This window comes from Hypanus sabinus, chromosome 8, assembly GCF_030144855.1.
Source record: "Hypanus sabinus isolate sHypSab1 chromosome 8, sHypSab1.hap1, whole genome shotgun sequence".
Classification (NCBI taxonomy): domain Eukaryota; kingdom Metazoa; phylum Chordata; class Chondrichthyes; order Myliobatiformes; family Dasyatidae; genus Hypanus; species Hypanus sabinus.
In genome coordinates this window covers 166243276-166269777 of record NC_082713.1, presented here as the reverse complement: position 1 = coordinate 166269777, position 26502 = coordinate 166243276, and the positions used below count along the sequence as shown (strand labels likewise).

Here is a 26502-nt window from a genome sequence, read left to right as displayed (position 1 = left end):
AACATGAAATTATGAGATAAAGAGTTCTTAAAGAGAGATCATTGGTTGTAGGAACATTTCAGTAATGGGGCAAGTGAGTTACTCAAGAGGAGCAGTAACTCTTCCTGACCCTCACGGTACAAATCCTAAGGCTGTGGAGGCCAAATCATTGGGTATATTTAAAGCAGGGCCTGATAGGTACTTAATTCATAAGGGAATCAAAGGTTACAGGGAAGAGATAGGAGAATGGAGTTGAGAGGGGAAGTAAATCAGCCATGATGGAATGGCGGATGAGACTTGATGGGCCGTATGGCCTTTTTTCCGCCCCATGTCTTATGGTCTTCCTCTTCTACAATAAGGCTGCCATTTTATTACCGATGTCAACACAGCATTAATCATAACACAACATAAAGAATGAATAATATCATTTTATTGGCCGTTGTTAGCAATACTAAATATAGAACATTTAAGTGAGGCTTACCAGTACGTCCAAATGCTGTTGAATTATTATGAAAGATGCCACTGTTTGACTGAACTAATATGTGGTACAGCTCTCCTGGCTCCAGGTCGTAGAAGGTATGCTCATGCACGTGTTTAGGAACAGAGCGAAAAGAAATCTGACGGCCCTTGTGTGATAAAAACACAGTATAGTTGTCCACATCACCTTCTCCAGGAGCCCAATTCACCTTCAGGCCCTTCGTCACTCCAGTGTTAGTAATATGGATGCTCTTAACTGCACTGGGCACTGCAGAAAGATGCAAATCCACAGCAAAATTAGTAGCTATGTTCATGGCTGCCAAGTATGATCACTTATCAAATTTTATAGACAAATAGATGGACATTGCTGCAGAATAAATTAAATTTTACAGACATCTTGGAGTAAAAATTTGATAAACATGTGATAAAGTCATAGTCGTATGACACAGAAATAGGTCCTTTGGCTCACAGAGTCTACTCCACCCATCAAGTACCTAGTAACCTGTAGTGGCACAACTAATCCAAAATCAAAACAAAACAATTTCTGCTTGCCTGCGACCGCGCAGACTGTTATACTTGTGTGATGTACCCACAGCTCCAATGGTAACTCCAAAATAATGTCCTTGAAACCCTTTATTCAATCCTTTATTAGCAAATGTACAGTCAGTCCTGACGTCCATTGCTGTTCTGATGAAGTTTGTATGTTTTTTCAATTCTGTGCAGTAGTTCCCCCTCCCCCCCACATTACCAGACAGCGATGTAGCCATTACAACGCTCTCCACGGAACACCTGCAGAAATCTGTAGAATATCACTTAATTGTGCTAAATATCACTAGTTTTAGTTTCATTACTTTGCTAAATATCACTAGTTTTAGTTTCATTACTTTTTTTTGCTTTAGGATTATTTGTTTGTTCGTTGCTCAATAAAGGATCAAACACATTTCTTCGACTTTGACCGTTATCATTGGTTTGGATTAAAGGAGTGTCACACCAGGTTAACTTCTCCGTGCTTGCTGTCTAGCAGCGGTTTGCTCGAGCAGCTGCTATGACCAACATGCAAGTTGTTTTGCCATGTGGGTGGAAATGAGAGCATGTGGAGGAAGCAGAAACAGTACATAGAAACTCCATCAGAACAGCAACGGAGATCAGGACTGAACTGGGACTGCTGGAGCTGTCAGGCACCAGCTATATTGACTGTATTACCCTGCCGTCCTAATGACGATTTGTCGTGAGTGCATTGAGTCTACTAAAATAGAGTACAAACATACAAAGAAATATATTGAAACATTTAGTGAAGGTGATCTATGACAAATTTCTACTCTGTGTTTTAAAATCTAAAATATGATGCTCGACTGTTAATCTACATGTTAACAATGCATTTGATTGAATCAGAATTAGGTTTGATTAATACTAACACACAGTAACGGGAAGTCATCAGTTGCCTATGCACTGCTGGGAGCTAAGGGCCCAAAAAGAAGAATAAACAAAGGCCATGCCATTCCTACCCGTACGCCCCTCAATGAAGGCAGCACGCTGTAGGTTCCCAATCCAGGTCGAGACTAAGATTTTGTAGAGGCGCCCGGGAGTTAAGGAAGTAAACTGGTGTGCCGTGTTGCTCAGTGTTATTGGGAGGAAAACGTTCATGTCATTGAAGAGAAGCTGGACTTCATAGCGATCCACATTTCCAGCAGCTGCTTCCCAGGTAACATTCAGAGTGTCGGTACTTCTGTCAGCCACAGTCAGGGACCCAACGGCTGCTGGAACTAGTCGGAGAAACACAGGATTTAGTTATGCAATTATATTAGATCTGGTAACACAATTTGACAATTTCTCATACAAAGAAGGATAAGGCAGATTCAAAGATAATTCAGCAGTGACAAAAATATTGATACCAAGCACCAAGAACGCACAAGGCTAAGTGGCTGGAGATTCAGTATAATGCACTATGGAATAAATAGTGTACTTAAGGAATAAGTACATAAAGTGAAAACACACATTTGGTCATTTATAGACATTAGGTCTTGCAAGTGGCAAGCCAATAGCAATAACCAAACTATGGGAAGAAGTGCTTAGGAAACATCTTCCACTTTCTTAATACAAAGTTAATTAGTATGGTGGTGAATTATTGAATCTCAGGTTCAGGCATTTGATATTGTGGCATCTGCTGAACTGGGTTATAAGCTTGCAGACATTTCATCCCAGTGTGGATGAGGATATCACCTCGGCTGCTGATGAAACGTCTGCAAGTTGTTTACCAGGTTCAAAGAACACCACAACATCAAGCAAAGTTGATTCACACTTGACCACTTCCCTCCGAGACAGTTGACAGAGGGCCATACTATTAATAAGGTGGTGATTGACAGCTAGTGCAGAGTAGTTTCACACTGAAAAAAAAGTTTAAGTAGTAGGAAGAAAGCAAAAAAAAACACAACAGCATTTCTGTGGCTTAACAAACTGCCTTTAGAAGAAATTCACTGTTCTGAGTGTTTTATCAACACAGCTGATAAAACCATTTTCTGTAAGCTTGTGCAAAAGGGGATTTAAGTAAAGACAGAACATGGTTATTGAGCAGTAGATAGTCCAATTATTTACTTTTCATCACAGTCAATTCCAAAGTAGGTTCCTGAGCACATTAGAAACTCAAAAAAAAAGTGCTGATAGTGCTTTTTTTAAATCCACCATTTCATTGGTAATGCTAGTTTACAAAAAAGTAAAGAAACTGAGTATTTTTCTTCTATTTAATGCATTGGCCAAAGACAACTTTCTATTAGCATTTTGCTACAAGAAATATTTCTCACTACAATGTGCCATTGATCTTCCATATATGAACAAAAGGAAAATACAGGAAAAGAGGAGCAAGAGTAGGTCACCCGGCCCCCTTGTAGAAAGTCAGCCCAGCCATTCTTTATGAACATGGCTGATTAGACCCAGGCGTCAACTCCTCCTCCCTGCCAGTTCCACATAGCTCTCAATTCCACAGACTTTCTAATCTCTACTTCCCTCTTCAAAAACAAATATAGTTTAATACCACATGCAAAATTAAATACCCAAATGTCAACATAACTTTAAAAACTATATAGTAAATTATTATATAAAACTGTATATATTATATAACTATAAAATAGACAGTTAACTATATTGCTATATATTATACACTCAGAGCATCTCCTGCAACTAATAAAGTGATACGTTTGTGGTCTTTTGCTGCTGTAGCCAATCCACTTCAGAGATGCTCTTCTGCACACCATTGCTCTAAAGTGTGGTTATTTGAGTTACTCTTGCCTTTCTGTCAGTTTGAGTTGATCTGGCCCTTCACCTCTGACCTCTCTGATTAACAAGGTATTTCTCCCCCTATAGAACTGACCCTGACTGAATTTTTTTTTTGTTTTTTATACTATTTCGTGTAAAGTCTAGAGACTGTTATGTGTGAAAATCCCAGGAGATCAATCACTTCTGAGATACTCAAACCACCCCATTTGGCACTAACAATCAAACAGTCAAAGTCACTTAGATCACATTTCTTCCCCATTCTGATGTCTGGTCTCAACAACAAATGAACCTCTTGACCATGTCTGCATGCTTTTATGCATTCAGTTGCTGCCACATGATTGGCTGATTAGATATTTGCATTAATGAGCAGGTGTACCTAATAAAGTGGCCCCAAAGTTTACATGACTGTTAAATGTTACCCAGAGTCACCCAGATTATGGATACCACTTTCCTAACTTGTGTACTACCACATTTCTGGCTGACTTTACATGGGATCCAATCCCATCTATTTAAAAATTATCCTCCTTGTTTTAAAATCTCACTATTTCTGTATCAGTAACACCCCTAGCCCCAAAATCCCGCAAGGCAATCTTCAAGGTTCAAAGTAAATTTATTATCAAAGTACATACAATTTACCATATACAAACCTGAGATTTATTTCTTGAAAGAATAGTCTATAAATCCAATAGCCATATTAGAGTCAATGAAAGATCACACCCAACAGGGTGGACAACCAGTGTGCAATCTTGTCTTGCTAGGTCTGACTTAATGAGCACCCTCTTCTTTCACTCTTGCTCAGTTCTTCCACCATTTGTGTTTGACCTACCATGACCCAATCCAAACCTCCTTACCTTTCTTCAAAGTTTCTCAACAACAACCTCTCTGCCTTAATATCCCGAAGCATACCATCAAATTTTGTTTGATAATTCTCCTTTATCTAAGACCGCTTCATCACATTAATGCTGCTGCACAAGTTGATGAGTTCCAAATAAGAATGTAATATTCTTTCAAACTGAGATTTTCCATTTATCACAGCTTACATGTTGTTCCGGTTGCAAGATGGTGAGTTTCATATTTCCCGCTCTTGGTGCTAACAGTGATGCTGTAAAGTCGCCCTGGAATTAAGTTCAAAAAAATGCATTCGTTCTCGGACTTGGGGACTGTTAAGCTTTTGCTGTAGTTGTAGCTGTTCTTGATAGTTACTATGTAACAGTCAAAATCTCCCGACGCATCCAGCCACAAGACTTTCAGGTAGTCGCTCTTTCCAGAGTTGCTCACTGTGACACTTTGAACAGCCGAAGGCTCTGTATAAAACAGACGATGACAAAAGGTCATTGTAATGAGCGTTTACTGGATTGTCAGATGAATGTAGCAATCGTGTATTACGTAACAGTATATATTGTTGTGAACTGTCGATACAAGCATAGCACGATATTGCCTGTTTGTTTGCTATGAGCTGTGTCGTATGACGTGGGCGATCGCGGTCTCGCTATAACCATGAGTGTCCTTGGTCATTTTTTCCGCAGAAATGGTTTGCCACTTCTGGACAGTGAAGAAGGCCCTTCACTGGGGGGGGGAGGGGGAAGAAAGGGAAGAGGGGGAAAAGAAGAAGAACAGCCCTTAACTCAGCAGTGGAGTTATCGGGGCACTGTCATGATGGTGTTTCCATAGCAAGCTATTCTTGTTTTTACGAGGCTGAGTTACTAGCTCGACGCTCAACCTGACTTGGATTCGAACTCGGGAACATTTGCTCCGGAGTCCAGAGCTGATATTATTGCGCCACCCAGCGGGACGGGGGGGGGCGGGTGGGGAGAATGGACGGTGGAGAGAGAAGGGACGGGGGGAGAAGGGATGGGGGGAAGAAGGGACGGTGGGGAGAGAAGGGATGGGGGAAGGATATGGTATTAAGGTAGGTTTTTGTATACAGAGATACCACAAGCAGGAGGGCTTGTTTCTGCACTGCACAACTTTAAGACTCAAAGGGTGTGACACAGATGAATCTTGGGGTTGAGATGGGATGGTGTTGGGAGGGAAATAGTAACGAGAGGATGGGGTTACTATTCACATCACTTGGCTTGTCAATGACACTACAATCTGAAAATGTTACAAAGACCAACATTTTGTCAAGGGAAAATAAAGAACAGTCATGAATACCGAGGCCAGCCCTGAAAATGTTGAAAATCTTCCTCCCATATTTCACAATGACAGCCCAAGTGTGCCCATTAATATTAACGCAGCAAGAGATTTCCTAGGCAGGCAGCACATAGACCATCAATACTTGAAGCACAAGAATAACGACGTACTTGTCCTCTCGTGAGTAACAGTATAGTTTTCATAATTCCCGCTTCTGGTGGTCACAGTCACATTGTACAGTCTTCCAGGGGTAAGTGACCTGAATGGAGCTTCAAGGGTACTCGCAGGCACGGCGTGTGACTGGACTACTTTTTCATTGTGTGACAGGGTGACAAGGTAACTGTCCACATCCCCGGACGCTGGCAGCCAGGACACCATCAGGTAGTCATTGCGGTCATGGTTACTCACCCTCACACTGGGCACACTTGAAGGAACTGAGGACAAGAGAAAACAATTGTCAATAATATTACAGTTAACTCATTATGTATTTTGCATTTTAAGTACTGTTGTAATTCCCATTTGTAACTGGGACTCGGAATTTTCATGTTGTCAAAATGAACCACAGTAAGTTGGCATGCAATCACTTGTGTTTATTAAATAAATATTGAACTTAAAACCATTTAGTTTGCAATTGTATAATCTACAGGGGTTCCCAATCTTGGGCCCATGGGTCCTTTGCTTAATGGCCTTAGTCCATGGCATTAAATGGTTGGGGACCCCTGCTATACAGGATCCAGTGAATTCGGATAGATGTTACCCAGTGGAGTAAATATCTCAGCAGGCAAATAGGAAGTTGTTTCACTAACTAGAACAATTTCATCTTGAACCAGTGCCAGATCACCTATTAGAAAGTCAGTGTAGGATTTAATAATTCAAAAAAGATTTGGAAGAGTGATTGAAAGCCCCTCTGCTTTCTATTCTCTCTCTCTTTCTCCCATAGAACACTCTTCTGTCCCATCTTCTCTTCTCTTCTCATCTCCCATACTCATCACCTCCCTTTGAAGCCTCTCCTCCTTCCCTTTCTCCCAGGGTCCAGTGTCCTTTCCTACAAGATTCCTTCTTCTCCAGCCCTTTGTCTTTTTCAGCCATCTTCTTGCTTAATCCTCCCTCTCCAACCAAAATCCCCATCACCTGATCTCACATCACTTATCAGCTTGTGATCCTCCCCACCCCCCCCCCCCCCCAACCTCCTTATTCTGGCTTCTTCCCTCTTTCTTTCCAGTCCTGAGGAAGGGGGAAGAAATGTTGACTGTTTATCCCCGCCCCTCCCCATCACAGATGCTGTCTGACCAGCTGAGTACCTCCAGAATTTTCTGACGAAGGGTCTAGGCCCGAAACGTCAACAGCGCTTCTCCCTATAGATACTGCCTGGCCTGCTGCGTTCCACCAGCATTTTGTGTGTGTTGTTGTTGTTTGAATTTCCAGCATCTGCAGGTTTCCTGGTGTTTGCTCCAGAATTCTGTGTGTGTTACTCCGGGTTTCCGGTATCTGCAGAACCTCTGTGTTTGTACATGAATGTAATTGTTCACTGGACCGTGAGGAAGGAGAGTAGATGGATAGCTCTACTAGAGAGCAGACATATGATTGATGCCCCTATTTACCTTGTATACTTCACAAGTTCTATAACATTTGGAAACCTCTGAACTATGTTTTTGAGCTCCATAAAGTGCACTAAATTAAGCACTAAAACTAAGAGGGAGAATGTATTTAATTCCACTTTCCAATGCTGTTCTTACCCGTTCGCTCTTCAGCTAAGGATTGCCTTGAGGGGACGCCGCCACTGATGGTGGTGACGACGACGGAGTACAGCCCTCCAGGCTTCAGAGAATGGAACAGGTATTGATTGGTTTTGCTTGAAACGCTTTCATTCTTGATGACAATGTTTTCGTGAATGAGATGGATTTGGTAACTCTCAATGTCTCCATTGGCCCTGGTCCAGCTGGTGTGTAAACTGTTGGTTGTGCCCTGGTTTGTCACATGGAGTTTTGACACCTGAGCAGGAACTGCAACAAAGAAATTAAAAATGTTATAAAATGAACCAAGTAAGCAGTTTTATTACTGTCACTGGTGCCAAGGTGCGGTGGAAAACTTCCATACAGATCAATCCTTACTACAGGGCATTGAGGTAGTTCAAGGTAACAGCAGTAATAGTGTTGTTGTGCACCTCTGCTCCATCCGCCAAAAGCAGAGTTTCCTGATGGCCAAACAACACACACAAAATGCTGGTGGAACACAGCAGGCCAGGGAGCATCTATAAGGAGAAGCACTGTCGACGTTTCAGGCCGAGACCCTTCGTCAGGACCCGAAACGTCGACAGTGATCCTCCTTATAGATGCTGCCTGGCCCGCTGTGTTCCACCAGCATTTTGAGTGCGTTGTTTGAATTTCCAGCATCTGCAGATTTCCTCGTGTTTCCTGATGGCCAACCACTTTAACTCCTATCCCCATTCCTGCTCTGAAATGCTGGTCCATTCTCAGAGTGGAGGATCAACACCTCAGATCCATCGAGGTAGCCTCCAACAAAGAGGAGAAACCTGCCCAGTCAAAGGGACTGCAAACCAGGACCTTGTGTTTCAGTCACTTTAGTGAATATGGCAACCAATCTGTCCACAGATGGGCTGTAAAGAGCAAGGTGACAATGAGCAGAAGATCTGTTACAGTGATGTTGCAGAGAGATTAACATTGGCCAGGAAGTATTACACGCTCAACTTGCTTCACAAAATATGAGAAGCAGGTGAAACACTGTTTGAAACTCAATTATATTTTCAAAACTAACACAACTTGGATAATTATTAAGAGGCAGCAATAAGGAAGCAATCCCACATTACCTGTCCTTGCATCCACTGAAGCAGACTTTTGCAAATCGCCACTGATGGTGGTTACGGTAATGGTGTACTTCCGTCCAGGCACCAGGCCAGAAAAACTCCACTCTTTGGCATCTTTGTCCAAACTGGTATTTATCGTGGTTTTCCCTGTGTCCTTTAATGATACAAGGTACCTGTCCAGTTCAGTCACAGGTGTTCTCCATGATACAGCAAGTGCGGATTCATCCACATGCTTGATTCGCAGATCATGGACTGCCTGAGGTGCTGAATAATAAATGTTGAAATGAAAAGTTCTCACTTTTTTAAAGCAGCCAAAACTTGAAATGTCCAATAGTGAAATGGAATCTCAGGCTACATCCACACTAGACCGGATAATTTTGAAAATGCCGGTTTTGCATAAAAACGATAGGCATCCACACTATGTGTTTTTGAAAATATCTCTATACACACTGAAACAGAGATTTTGGCGAATCTCGCAGGACACATCTACCCAAAACAAGCAACATGTTTGGTGTCGAATCTTGCCGTAAAACTGCATGTTTGTGTAGTTACAGACAAGAAAAACTTAAAACAACGGACGACTGTTGGCTTTCGCGCAGGAGAACTTGAAACTAAAAAAAAGCAAATACTGGAGCGTATGGCAGCAACTGACAGGGAGTTCACGGACAGATTGACCCGGCTGACGACAAACATTGAAAAACTGACTAACTCTGTTCCACTAATAAAGCACCTTGTTAAATGTGTAAAACATGTCTGCATCAGTGTTATCTTGTAGTTCCATACAATGTTACATTAGGCTGTTACACATCTACTGTCAGAGACGTACTTGCATAAATAGGTAAACCACCTTCATATGAGCAAGGACAGAAAACAGGACAAAGTGAGTATACTTATTTATTCAGTAAGTTATTGGACAAAGTATTTGGTGAGTACATTTCTAACTCTTCTGGCTTCAGTCTCTTTGCTGTCTGTTCTGAAATTGTTAGGTTGCGTTCAAGAAAACAATGAAATAGTGCGCTGCCGTCCGACAGTGTTTTTAAAAGTCTCCGGTTACCCCGTCCACATTGATCTGCCTGAGCAGCGTATTCAAAAATACCCACCCTGGAAAGCGTTTCTGAAAAGCTCCGGTTTCGGGGGATGAAAACGCTGTTTTAGTGTGGATGGAGGGTAAAAACGAAGAGAAAAAGCTTCGGTTATGGATTTATCCGGCGTAGTGTGGATGTAGCCTTAGAATAACATCATTTAAAATTCCAACACCAAATTAAAGATCATTGTCATTCATTTGTACGAATGTATTCAGCTAAATGAAACAATGTTCCTCTGGGACCAAAGTACAAAACACAGTACATACAGTCACACACAGCATATAAATGTTAACACAATAATATTAACAGATAATATAAAAACATTCTGTCAATATACAAACTGACAAATAGGGCATACACACCCTATAGTTAAATATACAGCAGTATAACAGTTCTGGCGCTGTCATACTGGGTGATTCAGCCTGGGCTAAAGAAGCCTACCAAGTCCAAGTCCTTGTCAGGTATACTCTGCCATTTTTTTGTGTGAGAGGGGGTTTGGGGACTTGTTGCCGGTGATTTGTTAGTCTTTTTGTGCAGGGGTATGGGGGTTGATGTTTTACTTTGAATGACTTCCATGGTTTTCTTTGTTTTGTGGCTGTCTGGAGAAGACAAATCTCAGAGTTGTATACTGCATACAACCTTAATAATAAATGAACCTTTGAACCTTTTAAACCTTTGACGGGAGGAGGTCGAAGGGTTTGTGGGATGGACGGCAGGTGTCCTTAACAATCGGCTTACATTGATAGAATGAACTGAGTGATTTTAATCTCTTCAGTTGTCTTTACAGTGACGATACCTTGTTAGTTCAACCCTTTCAGATTGCTTCTTAATTGGGCTCCATGGGGGAATAAACTTTTCTGTGCGATGATTCTAATCCTACACTATCTTCCATTAAGCCTGGATACAGACTTCCTTTAATGCTGGAATCTGGAACAATAGATCACCAGCTGAAGAACTCAGTGGATCAGTCAGTACTTGAGAGGGTGAAGCAAGTCATTCCAACATTATGTAAAAGATCTGAGTTAATCTTTACACTTTCTATATCGTATGTTTCCTACCAGTTCTCGCGCTGCAGTATGCCTTGCTTTGTAACATTCCACTCCTCACGATGATCACAACCTCGTACTGTCGCCCTGGGATAAGCCCTATGTCCCTGATCTCATATTCTCTGACGCGCTTGTCCAGTGATGTATTCAGCACAACGGAGGACTGGTTGAAGAGCTGAATGAAGTAACTCTCCCAGTATCCAGCAGGGGGCAGCCAGCTCACTCTCAAAGAATTTGTGGAGCCATTGCTTGTCATTACCAAGTTTGACGCGCGACCAGGAACTGCAAAGAAAGGAACCATCTGCAGTCAACGTTTAATTTCATTACTGAATCGTCAATTAGTCAAATATTATCTTCTTTACAATTTTAACAAAAATGTGGGAATAGGTACTTTTGTATTATGCCCGAGGTTCTTCTCAAGACATCGTGCAGATACTGAACAATGATGGACAATTTAGGGCAGAGAGAAAGAGAATTTCATCAGATCCTGCATTTTAATACCATAGCAACAGAAAGTGTTTGAGATGTTCAGCAGATAGGCAACATTTACATTTACCACAGGGTGGCACAACAGTGTAATGCTTCACACAATGCTTTACAGTACAGGTGACCCTGGTTCAATTCCTGCCGATGCCTGTAAGGAGGTTGTACATTCTCCCTGTGACCACCCCCAGTCCAAAGACATACCGGTTGGTTATTGTAAATTGTCCCGTGATTGGGCTCAGATTAAATCGGGGGATTGCTGGGTGATGCGGCTTGTAGGGCCAGAGGGCCTATTCTGTGCTGTTTAGAAATAAAAAAAAATAAAAGGGGAAGTGTGGTAGAACACTCTGCACTGTAGCAGCAACAATATTCAAGCGACCTGATTGAAACCCACGTTCACAAATGTAACAGTCACTTCCCAGGTAGTTAAGCTGCTGTGGCTGCAGAGTGTAGAGTCTAATGGGTACTCTGCAGAGCCTTACTAAAGCTTCTCAAACACACGACACCCAGCAACCAGACGGATGAGAATCACAAACGCGAGAACATGAGCCCCGACGAAGGGCCTTCCCATAGATACTGCCTGACCTGCTGAGCCCACCCCCCCAGCATTCTGTGTGTGTGGAGGAGGGTGAGAGTAGCAACTGGAAGTTGTGTATTTAATATTTCAACAATATGAGTAATCTTGTTTGATTAAGCATTCTTGTTTGTTTAAATGACTAATTACGGGTTATATGTAAAAATAAGTTAATTGCATACATCATCAGATTACCATGTGATATGTGCCCACCTCAATTAAAAGCAAAGACAGAATTATTCTGGATTCTGGACTCCTGTGTTTTTCTCTGAATTAATGTTTTGAAGTTACAAAACATAAGGGAACACCAACAATTCAAAAACCATTCAGAAACAGAGCTACAGATATGTCACCATGGGGTCAAAATCCTGGCAGGACCCTTCCCCACCATCGCTTCATTTCAATTGCTGATTCAACAAGAATTCCCATCACTTCTTCTCAAGGACGATGAGAGATGTGCAGTTTAAGGTAGCATTTCCAACAGTGCCCAGAGCCCAGCAATGCTTAAGCAGCAGCAGAGAAAAGCATTTTCTTTAGTTCTTTGCAATTTATCTTTCTAACATGGTAAATAATTCCCCATCTTGCTATTATTATGCCTGGTTTGTCACAAGCCTCTAAGGATCTTACCTGTTCTGCCACTACTGGTAGTCACTGCCTTCTGGTTTCCTCTGTTGGTGACGATGGTAATGTTATACAACTGGCCTGACATTAACCCTTGAAAGACAGTTTCTTGTGCACTTGGCTGTAAACTCTTGGTTTCTAGCACTGATCCATCAAAAGACAGTGAAACAGTATACGAGTCCACATCTCCCATGGCTCTCTTCCAGGAGACCAGGAGACTGTTCAGGCTGCCGTTATTGGACACCAACACAGGAGTTGCCTTTGCTGGGGCTGGAATCATGAGAAGAACTATTTCAGCATTTACTTAGATACAGTAAAGTAAGGATACATAATTGGAAAGTAGTGCATACGTTGTGCAGTTAATAATCTGCAAATTGCATTCTAATTAGAGTTTCTGGCTCGTAGTTCATGAATTATAAGCACTTACCTTCTAAGTTTAAAAATAAAACCTTCTAATGGCTCCTATTACAAATGTGCTAGACTTCATAGAGGCCACATTTCATACTTCCCCTATTAGCGAATAGTTCTGATTGAGAAGATTCCCGTTAACAACCTAGTTATTAAAATAATCTGGTTCTAATCCAGAGAGCGCAGTTTCAGCCTTATGTGATGGGCTGAGGAGAGTCAGCAAAAATATTTGGGTTTTTGCTCAAGTTAAACAAAGTTGTTATCAGAAAGGAAACATTTCTGCTTGATTTGGCAACTCAGAGGACTTATGGAGCAGGTACAAAAATAGACCAGGTTAAAGGTGGAATTGTACTTAACAGGAGAATTATCCAAATCAAAATCATATTGTACACAAAGAAAGTAATGAAAGTGAAATCTGACAGTATTTCAAAACTCCCATGCAATCATTAGCACAAGAATTCAAAGCTTTAGAAGCGTTCAAATAAACTCATTATCTAAGTAGAGCAAATATACATTACCATATGCTTGTCGGGTCAGGCAGCATCTATGGAGAGGAATAAAGAACTGACATTTTGGACCAAAACATCAACTGTTTACTCTTTTCTATAGATTCTGCCTGACCTGCTGAGTTCTGCCAGCATTTTGTGTGTGTTACTCTGGACTTGCAGTGTCTACAGAATCGCTTGTGTACATGTCACCAGACTTTGGGTTCGTTTTCTTAAAGACTTTTACAGGGAAGAGGAAAATAATAGAAATAGGTGTTGCCTATATTGGACTGGACTGTATTTACCACGTTCGGTAGTCTTATCCATTCCTGGGCATTGGCATCTCCATACCAGGCCACAAAGCCGCCAGTTAGGATACTCTGCACACTGCATTTATAGAAGTTCGTCAAAGGTTTTAGTGACGTGCCTAATCTATGCAAACTTCTAAGAAAGTAAAAGTGCTGTTGTGCCTTCTTTATGATAACACTTGTGCTGATCCCAGGACAGATCTGATAATGTTAACACCAAGGAATTTAATTGCTGGAATGACATTAAGTGGTTTGGACTCTTGTTTTGGCTGTTGGCGAATTTAGAGCATTAGATGCAAACAGTGGTACAAGTTGTATTTGGTTCAATGATCATTCGATGCAGGCCAGCAGCTGATTTTGGGCCACAGCTGCAGTTCAGCTATGATAGAATTGTATCTTTAGTTCAAGGTTTTACTTGAGATCCACAGCTGGTTAATTCATTAACATGAGAAAGTCTGCATTTGCTGGAAACACACACAAAATGCTGGCCTGCTGGAGGAACTCAGCAGGTCAGGCAGCATCTATGGAAATGAATAAACAGTTGACATTTCAGGCTGAGCGCTTTCTTCGTGTCCCGAAGGGGCTCCCCCCAAAATGCAAACTGTTTATTCATTTCCGTAGATGCTGCCTGACCTGTTGAGTTCCTTCAGAATTGTGTGTGCATGTTGATTGGCTCCATGCAGCCCTGCTATTGCTGACCAAACCATTAAATCTTCCAGGCATTCTGCTAAACCGCATTGGACAATAATCACACAAGTGTTTAGTAGCCACTTACGAGCACTGAGCATACTCACTTTTTTAAAATAAGGTAATAAATTTGTTCAGACTTAAAGTTCTTAAAATAACAGCAACACACGAATTACAATAAAGGACTGCGTTCTCCACAGTGAGAAGTAATACGCCTGCAGTACATGCTACGTTCATTTTAAGTTGCTGCAAGACTCGTTCATCCCCCTGCCTGTTCGAAATTCTCCATGTGATGGCGATGTCAAATAAATAACATATACAGGCATTTCTTCAGTTACCTGTCTGGACGGACTTGGAGATGAAATCTTCTAGCTCTCCCGACACACTAGTCATGGTTAGATTGTAGAGTCTCCCGGCTGTTAACCCAATGAAAGTGTGGCTGTTTGTCACATTTGAGACCGTGTACTTCTGAACTACATTCCCTTTGTATCCCAGCGACAGTCTGAAGTTGTCCACCTTCCCGGGGCCAGGGATCCATACTATGGCGAGACTGTCGGACTTGCTGGTAATCTCAACATCCTTCACCTTAGATGGATCTGGAGAGATTGAGGATAAATACATTTGGTTGCATTGGTCCACTTTTGATAAACTGCTGGCAATTGCACATTAGAAAAGATATACTCTCATGTGTAAATTAAAATACTGGCTGGAATTACTCAATAGGTCGGACAGCATCTACAGCGATAGAAACATAGTTATTGTTTCAGACCTGCGTGACGCTTTAACACTGCTTTTCTTCTACATGCTGTCTGACCTGCTGAATAATTCCTGCACTTTTCTGACTTCTGTTTCAGCTTTCCAACACCTGCGGTGTTTTGGTTTTGCATCCTGCCTTATTAACATAGCCATTAGGAACTGAGGTAATGGGCTTTTGGAGATGAATACTGAGTTTGCATTTGGAAGATGGCAAGATTCCAGAAGACAAATTGTGTGTTTTAGGGAGGTCACGTATTCCCATGTCACCAAGATAGTAACTAGAAATCAGAATCAGAATTAATATTACTGGCAAATGTTGTGACATTTGTTGTGGTTTAAATTTGTTGGGGAGAACAAGCGTGGCCTGAATCTGCAAACCATTATGGGGCGATATCCTGCTTCACCAAAGACAGTTGTCCATGGATTCCAACAGTCAATGAGTGGGTGCATCTCTATTAATAATAAAAAAAATTGTTGGCTAGAGAGTGGTGAATCTGTGGAATTTGTTGCCTTGGCTGTGAAGGCCAAGTGTTTGGGTATATTTATGGCAGAGGTTGATAGATTCTTGATTGGTCAGGGCCCAAAGGAATACAAGGAGAAGGCAGGAGATTGGGGCTGAGAGGAAAAATGGATCAGCCATGATGAAATGACGTAGCAGACTTGATGGGCTAAATGGCCTAATTCTGCTCCTATATATTATGGTCTTATGAATTGACGAGTAGGCAGTTCTATGCTGTGTCCAAATTAAATAGTTTGGTGAAAAATGAAGGATTGCAGTACCCTGTTTCTTCAACAAGTGATCCCAGTAGCTGAGGAGTGCCAAGGTGAACACCTAACACTTTGACCATTTGCCTATTCTATCTTGGTTGAATCCCTATGGAGCCTTTTATTCCACAACAGGTCAACGGGGCACTTGGGTGTGCTATATTCCGTATAGTCTTCATGTTCTATTTAAAACCTGAACTGGAAAATACCCAAAACTTATATGTGAATTTGCACCCATTTAACAAACTTCTGAATTTGATTCCGCACATAAATCCACAACACCTTTGTTTCGATGGGGTTGGCACTTACAGGTAGATCCAAAGATCTCTGGTCCATCACGTCTCCTATTTCCAGAGAGGGCACTTATGGTGATGCTGTACCTAGTGCCTGGTATCAGAGATGAAAAAGTGGCTTCTTTCCTCTGGGAGCTCCCTGGGATGTGGAGAATCTGAGTTTCTCCACTGCTTTCCCCAAATAACCTAACCTCATACACGTCGACTTTTCCGGGTGATGGAGTCCAAGAAACCTGGAGATGGGTAGAACTTGTTCCACTTCTGTTCACTTGGAAGCTTTGGGGTGGCTTTGGATCTAAAATGTTTTAGAAAATCAAGATGGGGTTAAAGATCTGAAAAAAATTAAACACCTCTTGTTGACCAAGCATAAAATGATGGACTGCTGTCGGCTTGTTCTTTCAGAAACATGGTTCCAGCACAACATACCATGCACTATCAACCAGGGACTTGTGCTAACTTAATTTTAAGACTGTATTGTGCTTTATTGTAACTATATGTGTTGTGTGTGACTAAACTATATGTACTGCGTTTTGCACCTTGATCCCAGAGGACCAATGTTTCGTTTAGCTGTTTGTGGTTAATAACAATAAATGATAACTTGAAACCACGTTTGTTTGTTCCTATCTCTTCCTTTCTGATCAATTATTTCCAAGTTTTTTTCCTCGTTCTGAAAATGGGGGGGGGGGAGAATTGGAAATGGTTTATTATTTGTCACATGCACAATGAAAACCCTGTCTTGCATACAGATCAATTCATATATTGAGGCAGCACAAGGTAAAATGATAACAGAGTGGAGAATAAAGTATAACAGCTCCAGAGAAGGAGCAGTGGAGGTAGACAATAAGGTGAAAGATAATTGTGAGGTGGGGGATGACATTGAGGAATCTGGGTAATAACCTGTTCTTGGTTCAAGGTACGTTGCGTTCAGTCTATCTGGTAGTTACATTTCAAGGATAGATCAAAACATTCTGCATATTGAAACTGCACGGTACATGTGAGGACTAATCCAATTCACCACAAGAGCTGGCATTGTATCACACAGGAATGGAAAGGGATTGCTCATCATGGCACAGATGAAAAGACAAGCTGGGATGCGACTTATGCTAAGCAATTGCCCAGCTGAAACGTATTCAAGGTAAGCAAAGTTATGTTCTGTTTTGAATCTAATGGATCTGCTCTTTATTCAGTTAAATCCCAAAATCTGGAAGGAATCTTCAACACATCAGATCAATTTACTCATTTACATATGTTCTACTATCCATTTTCCTGAATACCCGCCAATCCTTGGAATATATAATCTATGATATTACATCGCAATATGTCATATTCCATGTCTCTCGGGCAAGTCAAGTCAATTGTCATTTCACTACATACATGTACACCGTCAAGCGAGACGTTTCTCCGGAACAGGGAGTAAAGCACAATAATACAAATAACACACAATAACTTAGGAAAGAAAGGATAAAATCTACAGAGGAATCATGCATAAATAAACAAAGTAAAGTGCATAAATTAAATATTGTAAGGTACAGAACAGATACTTCAAATGTGATGCAGCAGGGAGTTCAGAAGCCTGATGGTCTCTGAACTTGAGCCATCTTGCAAGTAATATTTGAGCCTTACATTTAAAGATAATTCCTCATATAATACAGCATTATCAATATAAAATGGGGGCAATGGGTAAATTGATAAGTTCACAAAATAGCTTAATCAATGACCATTGTCACTTGGATTCATCTCTGAAATCAACGGTGTTTTTAATTGGAAACTCTGACATTGACTATAGCTTTCCCCTATTTACAACTCAGCATGTAATGTTTCATTGTGCTCAAAGGATGCACTTTTTAAATGAAGGAAATACTTCTGTTGCTTCATTATTATAGAAATATAAGTGCTGGAGAATCCACATAATTCCTGATTTCTGCTCTAAATTACTCATGGCTTATACTTAACATTAATCACTTTTTTTGTGATAAAAGATTCTCACATTTAAACCTTGTGAAAAATTTGAGCTAACATTTTCATGGTCAGCTATGCTTTTTGTGCTATACAGCTCAGGTATGTACACATGCTAAGAGTGAGAATTAATTTAGCAGGTATATGGTTACTGGCCAGAAGTAATTGCTTCCCGATGAAGAAAAATCAATACAGTTTTCTCCTGAGAAAATAGTTGGGAGAGATTTCTACTTGAATAATTTGACCTAAGTTGTGAAGTTGGTCAAATCACCAGCTACATCATATGTAATAATTGGAGTAAATTGGATAAATACCCAAAATATGCTCATCAAAAATATACTTATAATTAATATCAACATAAAATTAGCAAAATAGAGTGAGTTTATTTACATTTCAGTTATTAGATATTAGATATGCTTGCATTATTACTAAAAGGCAGTGATACATGTAAAGACAGTTATCTTAACAACAGTGCATCTTGATAACAGGACCAAAATTCTCTGCTATTCACTGCTCCGTACCAGCAGTACAGTCAATGTGGGTGAGTTTTGCAAAATTAGACTTGCGTGTTTTAAAGGATCAGTTGTGAAGCACATTACTTATCTAATCTATCGGCCACAAAAAAAAAGAAATACTTGGACCTTTCTAACATCCGGTGGAACAAAGGAACAATGTGTTTAGGAACTGGCAGGGCTCAGCCACTCCTGGCCGGACTCAACTTTAAGCCATTGTTGCATATTTAGGTATTGGCCCTCCTCCAGTGATATCAGCACCGTTCCATTCTGCTTTGCTGCTAACATCTGTATGCACTTGTATGGCTTAAATAAAGGTCCATTGTTAAGCAAGTCTGCCAAAGTACGTTCCCAAAGGGGAGTTGAGATTTAAAGTGTTCCTCTCAAAAACAGGTTCTTTTTTTTTGTCTTTGAAATTGAACAAAGTCAGACAGATCTAAATGGGTATTTATTACAGCGAGCCCAGAGAACTACTGACGACTTCATTCTTGAATACGTTGATTGAGTTACATACTAAAGAATAATAGAATCAGGTTTAATATCATTGGCATATGTCATGAAATTTGTTGTTTTGTGGCAGTAATACAGTGCAATGCATAAAAACCTATAAATTACAATAAAAAAATTAATAGTGTGAAAAAGAGAGGCAAATATAGTGAGGTACTGTTCAGGGGTTGGTTCATTGTCCATTTGGAAATGTGATGACTACCAGTGCGTTACCAGTACCAGAGACTATACATAGAAGGAGCAGGAGAAAGATATTTCAGATTCAGAATAAGGTTTATTATCGCCATCATGTGTTGTGAAATTTGTTAACTTTAGTCTGCTTCACCATTTGAGTTGATCATGGCCAATCATCCAAATTCAGTCCCCCGTTCCAGGTTTCTCTCCCTAGCCCAGAGAAAAAAATCCAGTTTCCTAAATATATTAAATAATTTGGCTTAATATGCTTTCTGTGACAAAGAATTCCATGGACAGGAAATTTCTAGTCTTAGTCTAAATAACTTGCCTTTATTTCCAGATATTCAAACCGTGGGACACATCTCAGAAGCATCAAATAAGGGAAAAGATGCTTTGAAAAGTGTTATCGGCCTGAATAAAGAAGAGTAATACACACCAAATGCTGGAGTAACTCAGCAGATCAGGTAGCATCTATGGACAGTTGCTGTTTTGAGTCCTGATGAAACGTCTCTGCCCAAAAAGTTGACTGTTTATTCCTTTCCAGAGATATCTTCTCCAAGGTTGGTTTTGGAGGCGTGCGTGCCTCAATAACACAGAGAGCTACGTTGGCTGGAGTCAGGACTTTATACTTTGCCTCTTGGTAGGGTCACCCAAGTTGAAAAGGTCAAAGGGTAGAGACCAGGCTATGAGTGGTCCACCAGTCCTCCAGGTTCGGGGGGGGGGGGGGGGGGGGTGCTCAGCTCAAGACCAACAACCTGACCACTCCAAAAAAGTTACAGAATCTGCAATGAGACGGAGGACCTTCATTGCTGCCCTAAACGCCAGTGGCGTAACGGGCAGTAAGGAAGGATAGAAGTTGTCTGGCCTGCTGAGTTCCTCTCTCATTTTGTGTGTGTTACACTGGAATCCAGCATCTGCAGAGTCTGTTATGTTTCCGAATAAAGAAACTGGGTCTGAGTATAAAAAAATTACTAAGAAACTCATCTTTTCAGCGCAAACATTTTTGTCGGGTTTTCTAGAATGATACTTTACAGGTAAGTGAACTACAGAGAAGCGGTCATTATGGGCGCTTACAGACTGATACAGTAGCCAGCAAGTGGTGCGTTTTGACTCGGCTGATTACAAACGCCACCCAGTGGACATATTCCCCAGTGCACGAATTCAGTCAAAGGTTGACAGACCCGGCTGCCTCCCAATCGCTCTCAAGTGGTTTTAACTTCTCTTCGCCGGGGAAGCTATGACCTCTTCTCTATTCAACTCCGATACTTTTTTTTAAACGCATAATGATATGGAATTTTTAAGGTATGGCTGTAGATTATTCTATCGGTGGCTGTATTTTGAAATTTAAAATAAACCCTTTAAGTAGATTATTCAATTAAACTTAGTCCTGCAGAACAACACCGACATCTGTAAACAATAAATTAGCGCCGCATAAAAACTTCCACGCGCGCGTACGTTGCGGAAGGACCGTCCCTTACCTGTCAGCACCGTTGCATTTGCCGTAAGACCATCAGTGAGTGAGTGAATCAGGAGCCGGTGAGAAGTCCCCGCTTCCAAATCGTTCAGTTCACACTCATAGGAATCGCCGGTGTAAAAGGCTGGGTTGCAAGCGGCAACCCACGACTGATTCAGTCTGTAGGACACAGTGAAGTTGCAGAAAGTCTCCGGGCTCCTCCACTGAACATACACCGTATCCCCCCTCTGTCCAATCTCCGTCACGTTCACTATACACCTCTCCGCCGCCACCGTCACGTACTGGAAAACAACATAAGGCGAAGAACCATTAAAGCACGCCCCGGAGCCTACGAACAACACGGCCCTTTGTATATATATACACCCACCAACCAAACATTAAATATATTTTAAAACGTGATGTCCAGATCATTGAAAAATAAACAGGTTACATAGAACAGCGATTAGTTCAATGATAAGGAATAGCGTTAGTTTGCATGTCGTTTTGCTGAGAACAGCAGCGATGAACGGAAAGGAACCAAGGTGTAGGCTTTCGCACAAGCTTCTGATGACTCCACTCGCGCCATCACATGAATACCATCAAACAACATTTGCCAGGCAGCTTTTCAGCAGCTCACCTTGACTAGATTGGTTGCCATCCATAATAACAAGAACCCCGTTTCATATCCCTGCATTGCGTGTTACGGTTCTTATCTAGCGATGCTCCCGGGTTAATTCAAAATAATGTATATAACAATAATATTGTACAAATCCGAGAATGAAAATTTCTGTACCCCTCCGAGCGACCGGCGTTAAGAACTCCTTCAGTTCAAAACTTCTGTAAATCCAAACGAGTATGGGGTTCATCAACTTTTGATCCTGAGGCAGTAAAATCTCTGCTCTTTCCCAAAGGAGTCCTCGAGGTCTTCTTGACGGCAAACTTTCCCTTGTGCTCTAATGGAGGAGCCCGCTAGAGTTATCCATAGACTTGTAGCAACAGCAGGAGCCGGTGGAGTGGCGCTGGCGCGGAGCGTTACCGGTGAGGTTTTCAAGAGATCTGGAGCAGAGTGAACTCTGCATTTCCCACGCTGCCATTGTGACCCAATGATTCCACTGAACCGTTTCCATCCACTTCCTCAATCAAGAGTGAATTTCCTCAGCTCTTTCCAAAAGTGTTAATCCAGACATAGGGTTTAAACCTGGAGCGCGCACCCTCGGGGGCCCGCATCAAGTATTCCGGGTGTTTGTGACAGTGACACTGTTTTAATTTTATCAGATGCAGGCGAAGTCATCTCCCTCTGGGGCATTTCTCCCCTCCGCGGTTCTTCCCAACTCCTCACACTTAATTCACTCTCACTTGCTGTAAATCTATTTATTTTCTTTCCCCCTTGTGGGTATGCCGCCTACCTTTCCCTTCCCCGCCTCTGTCACACACACCAGACTGCCCCTTCACTCTCAGTCTCTAAGTGACCGCTTGAGACTTTCCTACTTTGTCCTTCCCCGTTTGATCAGCAGCTTTCCAATGTCCTCCTCCTGTCCAGACTATCTTACCCGCGTGCATATATGGGCTGCTCATTCCGCTCTCTCAACCCCCACCCACCCCGTTTATTCTCCCGTCAATTCCCCTTCAACACTGCATGTTCCTTGCGGATTTTCTTTAATTTCCTAACGCATTCCTTTAAGGATCTAGCGTGTATCGTACTGCTCTTTATTTTGCGTTACCTTAACCCGCTTTTCTGCCCACTCGCAAACTCTAGTTCGTTTGCTTTAAAATATTTACAATACATTTCGAGTCTGCAAAACGCACGCGCAAAGGGCAGGTTAAATGATCGGCTTTATATATTGAAACATTTCAAGGAGAGATCTCTCCCTTTTTCTGCGGAAAGTGAAAATTTTAAACGCGAGAGCGCAGAGGGAAAAATTCCACATTGAGCGGTACGACGATTTGGGAGGTTGTGTTCAACTCGATAAGAGTAAATTGTTTAGATATGTTACAGAAATCACTTAGTCTCAGAAAGAACGAAACAATGGAATGGCGGTTTTTTTTTGGTGCTCTGAAAGAGGAAAGTGCGGATGTCAGGCGCAGGGAGTGCCAGGATGTGCTGTAATAGTCTGCGGAGCTTCGCCCATTACTTACCCATGGTTTCCTGCCATTTTTCCAACCTTGATTTGAGCTTTTTATCAAGAGGAAAGAGCTTTGCAGGACTTTTGTCTCGCAAGAATCTGAACTTGCACATAACCCGCAGAGTTATTTACAACCCAGTCCAGACAGCCAGAGTCAAACAATAAGGTCACGGCCGACGAGCCTCTGTATGTAGTGAGAGACGGAGATATTAGTAGCCTTTAGAAGATAAAGGCCACATTCTCTCTCCAACAGTAGCTTTGAACTTCACCTTGTTGGAATGCACCAATCCTTGCACAATACACTGATTTCACCTGTTTGGTAAATCAACCTAGAAACATAGAAAAACATAGAAAATAGGTGCAGGAGTAGGCCATTCAGCCCTTCGAGCCTGCACCATCAGCCCTTCAAGCCTGCACCTCCCATTCAACTGAGACTTTCCACTTCTTGCTTTCAACGCATGTCAGCCCATTAAGCTATAATAGAGTCTGATTTGCTAACCATTCAAACTAACCTGGCAATCAGCAATACAAATGTACTGGAAGAACTACATGGGTCAGGCAGCATCTACGGAGGGGAACTGACAAGGCAATGCTCCGGTAAAGCCCCTTCATCAGGACTGGAGAAGGAGAGGGCAGAAACCAGAAAGTAAAGGGTAGGGAGAGAGGGAAGAGCAGGAGCTGGCAGGTGATAGGTGAATCCAGCCAGAAAGGGGAGGGGTTGGAATGATGATGAAAGCTGGCAGGTGATAGGTGAATCCAGCCAGAAAGGGGAGGGGTTGGAATGATGATGAAAGCTGGCAGGTGATAGGTGAATCCAGCCAGAAAGGGGAGGGGTTGGAATGATGATGAAAGCTGGCAGGTGATAGGTGAATCCAGCCAGAAAGGGGAGGGGTTGGAATGATGATAAAAGCTGGGAGGGGATAGGTAAATCCAGCCAGAAAGGGGAGGGGTTGGAATGATGATAAAAGCTGGGAGGGGATAGGTGGAAAAGGTAGAACCTGCTGCTCAGTTTTCAGGCCATGTAAAAATTTCCTGCTCAGAGCAACAGCTGGTCTGCACAGCTGTAAGAAAAAACTGGACAGCTTGTTTTTTTCAAAAGAACTGTTTACTTAGAAATATTTTGCTATCATGATAGACCGATTGAAGTTGAACACAAGTATAATTTCAGACTACGTGTATCACATAGGAATTTGGAGAAACAAGAAATTAACTTGTATTGAATATAATGCATTTAGTTGCATAACGGTGCAGACACTTTGCAATAGTTCAACTAAGCTAACAATGTTTTGTTGATGATTTCATTTGTACTCAGTGTCTGAGGCTTCTCGCTTAAGTGTCCAACAATAATCAGCCAGCGTTGATGGATTCCAATTGCCCTGATACTGTTTCTCCATGACTGCAGTGTCCTGGTGAAACCTTTCACCACGCTCGTCACTGACAGCACCAAGATTTGCAGGGAAAAAATCTAAATGGGAATGCAGAAAATGAATCTTTAGTGATATGTTTCACTTCATGGTTTTGTGTGCTTGAAGCAAGTTGTCAACCAGCTGCATGTAGTTTGGTGCTCTGTGGCTGCCAAGAAAATTTTCAACAACATCTTTGAATGCCTTCCATGTGATTTTCTCTGGACCCACTAGAAGTTCTTTGAATTGCCTGTCATTGATAGCCTATTTGATTCGTGGACCAACAAAAATTCCTGCCATAACCTTGGCATCAGTTATTCAGGAAAACATCTGTCTCAAATATCGGAATCCTTCACAGCAATTTTTGTGACAGCAGATTCCATCTTCCTGCAGTCTTGAACCTAACAATTCTGCTTTTGCCTTTGACGAACTCGAGTCTCCGACCAGGTCATGTAACTCAGACTGAGTTATCAGATGAGGCTCACTGGACATACAGGGTTCAAAATCTTCATCAGTATCAGGGTTGTGTTCCATTCCTGGTTCGTGCATCATGGCATCTTTGTCTGTCTCCTCTAGAACCCATGTCTCTGGTGGCTTCGTTACTGGTCATGGCTGAAGGGAGATTGGGGTATTTAATGAATTTCCTGTTTTTAGCAGAGAAACCAGATATTCTGACAGAAGCAGCAGCCTGTCACATGATCCTTCTGCTCTTGCCATATCATCAGGACTGTGAACAGCATTGACTTCTGAATGCCTCTGAGCCAATCAACAGCACATGTTCTGCAACAAATGTGGGGAGCCCTGGTCGCCAATTTTACACCCAAAGTAGGACTCATAGGTTTTCTTAATAAGAGGAGTCATGCTCTGGTTTTGAAATTTAAGCATATACTCACCACAAACATAACAGAAAGTATTGCGACTGTTGCAACACTAGTGAGACATTTTGCTAAAACAATTAATCCTGAATATACAACTACTCAATTATAATGGGTACACACAATATGCTATGCGCGTAGAGCTTGTGCATCAATGTGATTGCAAACTAGTATACATGTAAGCGCAACGCATAGAACAGTGTGTGTGATGCTTTTGTAAAACCTGTCCTCCCATGCAGAATCTGCCCTACCTAAGCACACCCAGGCATGTCTGGACAAGACAGAAAACTTTTCAACTTACAACGTGGGCAACATTTTAATTGACTTGAATTATGAACTGAAATAACAAATATAGGCAATTTTTAAAAATGGTGCATGATAGGGAAATTTCATAGTGATTCTCACAATCAGCAGCACTAAATCCATAAGAGGGACCCAAAAGTATTCGGGATGCTTCGTTCTCCAGTGAAATTAGAGGGAACTCATGACTTCCAGTTCTAGTTTCACCAACTTCAGCAGAAAAAGCCAGCCCTATCTATCATCATCAACATCGTTATGTGCTGAGCCCGATGATTTGGGCGATCACGGTCTTATGGTCTTATTCATGACTGTTCTTGGCAAACTCTACTACAGCATTGCCTTCTTCTGGGCAGTGTCTTTACAAGACGGGTAACCCCAGCTACTATCAATACTCTTCAGAGATTGCCTGCCTGGCGCCAGTGGTCACATAACCAGGACTTTTGACGTGTACCAGCTGCATGTACGATCATCCACCACCTGCTCTCATGGCTTCACGTGACCCTGACCGGCGGGGGGGGGGGGGGGGGGCTACACCTTGCCCTGCAGGCTAGTGGCAGGAATGAGCACCTTATACCTCCTTTGCTGGAGATGTATCTTCATCCCGCCACCTACACCTTATCCATACCCCTCATGATTTAAATATTTATAATTATATTTGAAGATTAAAGTAATAATTATTAATCTAGATAATAAATGGTATCAGTTTTACGTACTGGACTAGAAAGGGACTGATTATCCAGTAATGACAAGGTCAAAGTCCGTCTTTCACGTGGTTTCAGCACACGGTGGATCTGCTGAAACACTCACTGCTTTTCTCCTTCCAGAAATGCTGCCTGAACTACACAGTATTTCTAGCACTCTTTGTTTTATTTCAGATTTCCTGAATTTCTGGTACATGAAGCCTTTATATTGCTATAAAAATATAAATGGTTCAGTAACGTTTTTATTTATAGAAGGAAATCTCCCACCTCTCTCCAGTACTAATTCAATGTAGTTGATCTTTAA

The 26502-nt window shown here is 41.7% G+C and overlaps 1 protein-coding gene across 4 annotated transcripts in view; it reads right to left on the bottom strand.

The window, feature by feature from the left end:
* Positions 1-26502, bottom strand: part of ptprb (protein tyrosine phosphatase receptor type b) — a 103959-nt gene that overhangs the window by 44077 nt on the left and 33380 nt on the right. For 3 of the 4 annotated variants that reach the window (XM_059978443.1, XM_059978444.1, XM_059978445.1), the window contains exons 5-15: positions 20822-21098; positions 16211-16489; positions 14719-14976; positions 12499-12762; positions 10827-11096; positions 8687-8947; positions 7596-7862; positions 6030-6293; positions 4767-5030; positions 1962-2219; positions 461-724 (exon numbers count right to left, since the gene is read on the bottom strand). In XM_059978443.1, coding sequence (XP_059834426.1) covers positions 461-724; positions 1962-2219; positions 4767-5030; positions 6030-6293; positions 7596-7862; positions 8687-8947; positions 10827-11096; positions 12499-12762; positions 14719-14976; positions 16211-16489; positions 20822-21098 — 2926 coding nt within the window. Of the gene's footprint in view, positions 1-460; positions 725-1961; positions 2220-4766; positions 5031-6029; positions 6294-7595; positions 7863-8686; positions 8948-10826; positions 11097-12498; positions 12763-14718; positions 14977-16210; positions 16490-20821; positions 21099-21433; positions 22321-26502 lie in introns of those variants that run through there. The other variant, XM_059978446.1, reaches the window with a different exon arrangement.